Here is an 8,465-nt window from a genome sequence, read left to right as displayed (position 1 = left end):
GTTTACTTAGGGGGTTACACAATTAAATTTTTAATTGCTAACAAACCTTTTGAATGTGAAAACAAATTTGAAATAAGCCCGTCAGCTGATAAATAATGACCATTCCTTAACGCTCAACATTGACTATCAGACAAGACAGAAAGCTTTGAATAAATCTAAGGGAGGATAATAATATATGTACCAACGTTATATAATGGTTTTAAGATGATTAGTAAATACAAATATTTTTATAGATGCTTTGCTTTCGCTTGGAAATGACTCCAGAGAGAAATACTTATACGAACAACTAGTAATAACAATTGGTACTGAATTAGATATACGAAACAAACAACGACTATGTATCGTACATGATAGAATCGCCAATGCATGTGCCATGAATCATGGTTGTACACAAATAACAAGTGGAAGTTTGGCAGAAGGACTTGCCTTGCCAGAAAGTGACATAGATACAATGTACGTTATCAATAAGTTAGAATTAATACAGAATGTAAGGAATATCAACCACCCAATAAACCGTGATATATTAGTTATGGAGACAGACATTGATCATCCTGGATTTACTAGAATCAGATTGGTAGCACAATCGGATCGAAATTCCTTCTTCCGTGTACTCTGTGACGGCTGTCCTCCAAATACATGGTACGGTAACCTATATATATCAGTAAACCACATTCTTGATTTCTATTTGCAATTCTACGAGCGTGACGAGCGTGTATGTATACACGGTCCATGTATATCGAACCTAAGTAAGACTGTAGACAACACATACTGCATAAGGAGTAAACATCTACCTCACAATGCACTTCAATGGACAGTCCGTCATCGACGGCAATGGCCGCCTAATTTTACAATTGACAGGATCAAAAATTATGGATGCTTGTTAGTACCTATAGGTCCCAAGACTATATCAGATAGTTACTTATGGAGATTTTCTTTCTCTGTAGCAGAAAAAATACTTGTGCATTCGTTTAATTTCATTCAACTCCTATGTTACGGTCTCCTCAAACTAACATTTAAGCGTATCGTTAACACAGACAATGGTGTCAAGGACTTAGTGTGTTCTTACTTTCTGAAGACTGCTTTATTCTGGGTCTCGGAGGAGGTGGATATTGACACTTTTCAATTACTTAAATTGAGTTATTGTTTTTCACTATGTTTTGATAAATTAATATCATGGGTAAAGATCTGCTACTGTCCGAACTATTTTATACCTGGACACAATATGTTCCTTGGAACAATAAATGAAAGTAACAATAAGACATTACTGCATGTTCTTGAAAGTATAAAGCATGGAGGGATTGACGGATTGCTAATGAATTTATTTCCACCTGACAATGAAATTACACAGAGGGAATCTTCGTTCTTTATGTTAGACTGTTTATTTTACAAGATTGCTAACAAGATACCAGTACCAAAAGACATTTCAGGTTGCCATAAATGTCTATCATTTACCGAATCTTTACTAATGTCTGAATCGTCTACTTTTATAACTGATGTATGTAAATATAATTATGCTAAAATCAGTCAAATTGTAGCACAATTACTACCTCCACCAAAATCAATAAGTAAAACGTACAACATACCTGCTCGTTATCATAGACTCTTACAAAACGGCATCAAAACAGATGCTGTATCGGGTTGGTTGTTATACGCGTCGTTTTATTATGTAACAGGACAGTTTAGTGTTACACTAAGACTAACGGATTATGTTCTTTCAAGATGTTCACCTGATATGCTGTTTAAGGACTTTGACTACGACTGTGAAAAACACACAAATTGTTACCGACAAAATGTACATTCTACAATGACATTGAATGACAGGATGAAAATAGCTACTGTATCTAATGTCAGATACATTAAGCATTCATCATTAATTCCATTAGAACTAAAGCTGGAGGTTGAAGATGCAGAAATACACATACCGCCTAATGTAATGTCTCATTGTCTAAGATATATATGCTTTCATCATCTTGGTGATATATTGAACAGACAACAGGCTTTACGTGATTTATATTTAATAGTGGTGGACAATTGTTCAATTACAGGTTCACATATATCTATTTCCTTAACCATACTTGGTGTATGCTATGAGATATCTGGCGATAAAGACAGAGCTTACCAGTGTTACGGAGAAGCTTTGCAACGTAATAAATTGCTCTCAAGTCTCTCAGCAGAAAAAAGGATTTCAAAACTGGATGGCAACTTATATGAAACTTGATTGTGTAAATTCATATTGTGCTTTATTATATCAGACTTCTTATCAATTATAAAACTCTTAACTTGTTGATACTGACAACAAGCAGCAGAAATACATTAGCTATACCTAACAACTGATAATGAATATTTTATTTCAGTAAATGAATTATCTGATTCCTTGAATAACATCCAGTATGTTATGATATATCAGTTGATTAGGATATATAGTATAAGTGTTCCGAGAAAAGTTTGCAATGTGATTTTTGTATATGTGCAAAAACGAAACTTGGGAAAAAAAAATTCTTGGAATATGATATATCTTTTATCATTGCAGTGATGTTGGCTAATTGATATGCATTTACAAATAGCAAAGAGAAACCGTGATGATTTGTGTGAGTTTTCTAATCCATTTGCTATATTGTGATATATTTGGAAAGGCACGGTTTATTTGTTATGTAATAATTTTATTACTATCACAGGGTTGATACCTCTCCTGGTGGACGGTTGATTCCCTAGGGTATCACCAGCAATGTAGCCAGTACTTCGGTACTGGAATGAAAATACGGATTTTCTGTTATTAGAATTTGCTATTTCATAATGCTTGAAATTATTTTAGATTAAGGAATATATCTCCCTCATGCAAAGCTCTGGTCCTTGCCCGAATTTGGCTATTTTGTTTTGTCCACTTTGGTTAATTAGGTCTTCATATTTTTAATAACCTTTTTTAATTTTCAAATATTTTGGCCTCGAGCATCACTGAAGAGACATTTATTGTCGAAATGCACATCTGGTGCAGAAACTAATTGGTACCGTTAATGTTATTCTACAATAAATTTTACTAAGTCTTCATCTGAAATGAGTGTTTATTTCGTCAAGACAGTGTACAAGTGTTATTTCTATAATCATGCTAATGGAGACCTACTTAATACCAGATAATCCAACACAACATTTTATAATTATATGTTAATGGAGACCTATTTAATAGCAGTTAATTCAACACAACATTTATCATTACGTGTTAATGGAGACCTACTTATTACCAGATAATCCAACACAACCTTTAAATAATTATATGTTAATGGAGACCTACTTAATAGCAATTAATCCAACACAAAATTTAATAATTATATGTTAATGGAGACCTACTTAATACCAGTTAATCCAACACAACATTTTATAATTATATGTTAATGGAGACCTACTTAATACCAGATAATCCAACACACCATTTAATAATTTTATGCTAATTTTGTAATAAATTATTTAAATGCGTATAATATTTTATATGGTAAATCAACAAAGATAGCTACATTGCAATTTATTCGGAAACATGTTTCATATCAAATATTTTTCCTCGTTATTAAGGCGAAGTGTACGTAATATAACTACTCCACAGAATTTTTTTATATTTTACATGTGGATTCTGCTTGTAAAATTACATCAGAATATAAAATAAAAAAAAGGGAGTAACCGTTTTCGTTTTTCAGATACAAGCTGTTACAACTAACAGCATGATACGCCAGAAATACAAAGGATAGATAGGGAAAATCATTAAAAACGGCAGATATTTTTACTTTATAATTTTTTCCTTATTCGTTGGTCAACAGAATTTTTTTTAAATTCGAAATACGATTCAAAAATAAACGACGAATCCATTGGTGCAAAGAAAGTCCGTAGCAACCGTGCTAGTTTTCAAGCTATATTCTGTTGAAGTTTGATTTTTAGAGGAAAATTATAAAATATTCGGCAACGTTATTGATGTCTGCTGTAACGTCACCACAAATTGTACTCTATAACGCTAGTATACCCATTGAACTGTACAGTATTGTCATACAATTCGTGAGTGTGTGTAACACATTTTCCTGAGTATTGGAAATGCTAAAAAAAATAAAAGCGTAATCGGTTGACATGGTTGATAATGATACAAACTTAAAAATGTTTATGGATATTTCTGCTGCCAAAATAATGCAAATTGGCAAATAAATATACTGCAAGTGAAAGAAAGTTACTGTATAGACTTTAACTCCATCTTTTCTTGATTAGACAGGGATTCACATCTTTTTTTTAAATATTTGTATTGTTCTAATAATTTTAAATAAAATATCGAGTTGTCCAGATTAGTACAGAATGATTCTATACATATTCGAAAAATTCGGTTATGATATTGGGATCGCTTCTTTTCATCCTCACCATTTCCGGCACTATGCGAGGTATTGCGTACACAACCCATTCTATTTGTCAAGTTCACACACGTCATGTGATTCTACAATTTTACTTGAAAATTTCCTGTCTCGATAGCTTTCCCTTTTCTTCAATTACACGACAAGGCATTATACATGGTATAATGTTTGCTGGAAATTCATTAACAAAGGAAATAATTTCTTGTACCATTATTTCTTAAATTTCCACATGTACGACTAATAAAAAATAAAAAATCTGCAAATGCATATTATCTTGAGAATGGCTGTAATAAGGTCAAAAGAAGAACCCGTATATGAATTTCAGCAAAATAAAACAGATCGGAGTTTTTTATATAACTTTCCGTTGCATAGATCACTGCCTGTGTTATGCCTTAGCATTGTGTGTATAGTAATGCTAAAGCCGTATTGTTAAGTCTAAGTCTAAAGCTTTGTGTACTATAGTTATATGCTGTAAATGTGCTGGTGTCATGATATAAATGTACTGGTGTCATGATATAAATGTACTGGTGTCATGAAATAAATGTACGTATGTAATGCTATACGAATGTACGTATGTAATGCTATACGAATGTACCTATATAATGATATACGAATGCACGTATGTAATGCTATATGAATGTACGTATGTAATGCTATACGAATGTACCAAGGGCGATGTTATGAGAATGTAATCATCCAGTATGATGCTAAAATTTTTCTAGTGTAAATTCATCAGATTGTATCCAGTATAATGTAAGGAGACCACTTTTAAGCAAGGATCGAAGCTCATAAACTCGGCAATAAAATCAGGACCTCTAGAAAGTTCGGAGAGCCGACAACCTTGCTTCGGAAATTGGCAAGGAGACTGTTCATAATGTTATGCTATACGAGTTTACCTTGCGATAGTGCCTGTATCTAATGCAAATAAATTGGGTTTTTTAATGTGATATAAAAATAAGGAGATGTGGTATCATTGCAAATTGGACAACTATTTGCCACAGTTTAAGGTAGATCTATCGGGTGTATTTTTTCTGAGCGTCCTTTCTGGTCATGTTGCAAAATTACTTATTTGTTTTACAAATAGTTTACCAAGTATCATTCAATATACAACAAAATACCTACAACTTGAAATTTAAAGATTACACTATCAATATTTATTTTTCAAGAAAATTAGGCCCGTGTTATATATATATATTTCAGAAGTATTAATTAACGAAATTATCTCTTCGAATTTTAGACAATTCTATCGTTTAATGTTTCTTCTATAGGGAAATCTTAATTTTACCCTATATAAACAAAATAAAATACCCAAAATGTGGTTAATTTCAATGTATTGTTACGAAAAAACAAGGTCCGCGATCCCCAGTTTTTATATTGAAATTTGAAATTACTTTGTCACTTGTTTATTTGTTTATTTTTAATTTCTGTTATTGTTAATTTCTGTTAAAATAAATATGAGCGGTACTATGTACTCGCTCCTGCGTGAGCCTAAAACAAAAACAGTTGCAGACTAACAGTAACACACAATAGGATACTAAGATTTCTGATTGGAGTCAGCTAATTTCTTTGAAATTTTGACATAGCACAGGAATACTTGTTTGGGTTCATGATAGACCGCACAAAGTCATTAAAATGATGATTTCTCTTTCATGTGCCCATTTCCGGTTCTTGGAGTAGGGGAGATAACTTGCGTAACTAACGACGCACGTTTTGTATCCCGAATTCCGCTAGAGGCGTGCAATTACGTATACTTCGCCTTAATTGAAGTCTGTTTATAAATTTTGAAATTATAAAGAAACTGACTTTTCAACTCCCTCAGGCAAAGTTTAAGATCCTGTTTGGTCGTATAGTTCTTCACCAGTGTCGATTCTTATACATCCTTAGCTTTCAAATATTCGGCTTTGAGCGTTCCTGATGAAGATTAATCCAGAAAAGCGCTTCGGACGCATTAATTCTATAATCAAACTTAAAAAACAATAAGATATTCTTTTGAGCTACCCCTAATCATTCTTGATACTTCTAGAGAAGTCTATTTCATCCATTCTCATCGACAATCAAAATCTAATTCATGTTCATGATCATCAAACAAAAGTCGACATCGAGTTGAAAACCAAAAGTTTATACGAACCTGTTAGATAATTCTCTTTAGTCATATCGATTTGTTTATTTGCAAAAGTTTATTCTATAAAGTATGGTGTTTACACATCTCAATTGATACGTTATGTCCGTGCATGTTCACATTATACGAACTTCATATACAGAAGTGTGCTCCTTACGCAGAAACTGCTCCAACAAAGTTATGAGGAGGATAGATTAAAAATGACACTCCGTAAATTTTATGGACACCATCACGCATTGGTTGATTTTTACGATGTGTTTGTGTCTAAACTAACCAACGACATTTTTGCCACTTCTTAGATTATGGTTTACCATCTACGTCGTCTGTCTGCTAAGTACCGAATATGACTGTTTTGCCGAGTGTGACTTCGCATTGCTTATGAAGTGTCTCGGTATTCATACATCCAACATTCATGTATTTAGTTATGATGATTTTTTTGTAATTACGGTTGAATATTGTGTTATGTCTTATCGTTTGTGGTTTCTGTATTTTCGGTACATTTCACATATGTCTTATTTGTCAGTATAGTTGAGTTAATTTACATTTTCCATGGATAAAGTATTGTGTTAGTCCAAAAAATTATGATTGTCACAGCATTAAATTAAAATAGCCTTTCAAGACCGTCATAATCATGATAATTATTTGGACTAGTATTGTGAAAATAATTGTGAATTTTTGAATCTCATTCCATAGAATTGTAGGAATTTCAAGATTATATACACGTCACAAAAATACGTCACTGTTTGTGATGTCCGTTGTTATTCTATGGTTTACATGTTGTAATATTCTATTATATTATTCATTTATGCATTTTTCTGTGCTGAGTGTTCTTGCGTTTGTTTGTACTGTATTCCTGTCACGTAGTGTTGTCATTTTAGCGATATATATCTATTAACATTGCTATATAAGCGGGATGTTTGGCTAGCCATAAAACCAGGTTCAACCCACCATTTTTTTCTTAAAATGTCCTGTACCAAGTCAGGAATATGGCAGTTGTCATCAAATGGTTTTTTGTCTAAAATGGAAGTGGCCGCATTCGTGTTCAGTCTCAACCTTTATATATGTTATGTATTTTCATTAAATACAAAATATATTTAAATATTAAGACTGAACACAAGTGCGGCCACTTCCATTCTAAACAAAAACCGTCTTAAAGTTAGCACAAATACTAAAATTGTGAAGATTTAAGTATTTTTGCATGAAATAATGATGCTTTTACCTGATGCATGTCCATTGTATTGTCAAAAACAGCTCATATTTATGTAACAAAAGTATTCTACTTTCCAATTAATATCTAAAAGTTTACATTTTCAACAACTTTGTAAAAACGCTATATTTTGGGGTCAAAAGGGGGGTCTTAACGGGACTTCTCCTTTGATAATTCCACAGTTATGGGACTTATTGATGAACAATTTGATATTTTCCCAAAAGTCGTACAATAACTCAACTTTGCTGTAATATGTTTTCGTGAAATTTTATCAAGAACCTAGAATTATTCAAAGAAAGCTGCTTTTTATTTATGATGATTTTAACTTTTGTCAATCAAGAGTTATGGGACTTAACTAATGACAATTGAACACTTTTCACATACTCAAGTGTGCTGAAATAGTGTTTTACAAAACTGTACTAAAAAGCTTCATTACGATATTGTATTTTTTGGTTATGGATACTTGATTTTAACTGATAAATTGAGTTTTTTTTTTTCTTGTTGTGTGAATTTGCGAAAGAAAGATACTGTTCTATTTTGACATAAAAATTCCTCACTGCATGGTTACGGGACTTTACTCGTCCTATTTCGTGTATTGTTTTAACATGTCACGCACTAGCTCTAGTATGCTTGAAAAAGAAAAAAAGAGTAGCAACAAAAAATGACGAAATCCATGGTAAATTCTAAAAGGGGGAAGTCTTTAAAACATGACAAAATCAAAGGTTCGACTATATCAACCAGTGGAATAAATAGAAAACAACTG

At 32.4% G+C, this 8,465-nt stretch overlaps 1 protein-coding gene across 1 annotated transcript; it reads left to right on the top strand.

Moving 5' to 3' along the window:
• Nucleotides 1-254: 254 nt before the first annotated feature.
• On the top strand, nt 255-4,969 carry LOC127700154 (uncharacterized). Its single transcript, XM_052203573.1, has one exon. It carries the CDS (start codon nt 374-376, stop codon nt 2,216-2,218), a length of 1,845 nt encoding a protein of 614 aa, XP_052059533.1. The 5' UTR covers nt 255-373; the 3' UTR covers nt 2,219-4,969.
• Nucleotides 4,970-8,465: the final 3,496 nt, after the last annotated feature.

This window comes from Mytilus californianus, unplaced genomic scaffold, assembly GCF_021869535.1.
Source record: "Mytilus californianus isolate M0D057914Y unplaced genomic scaffold, xbMytCali1.0.p SCAF_49, whole genome shotgun sequence".
NCBI lineage: Eukaryota > Metazoa > Mollusca > Bivalvia > Mytilida > Mytilidae > Mytilus > Mytilus californianus.
Note: the sequence above shows the minus strand (reverse complement) of the source record. Positions and strands in the feature narration are given on the sequence as shown.

Bases quoted from the DNA above. Each gene is read 5' to 3' on its own strand.
- LOC127700154 (XM_052203573.1), top strand. From the start codon at position 374: ATGAATCATGGTTGTACACAAATAACAAGTGGAAGTTTGGCAGAAGGA.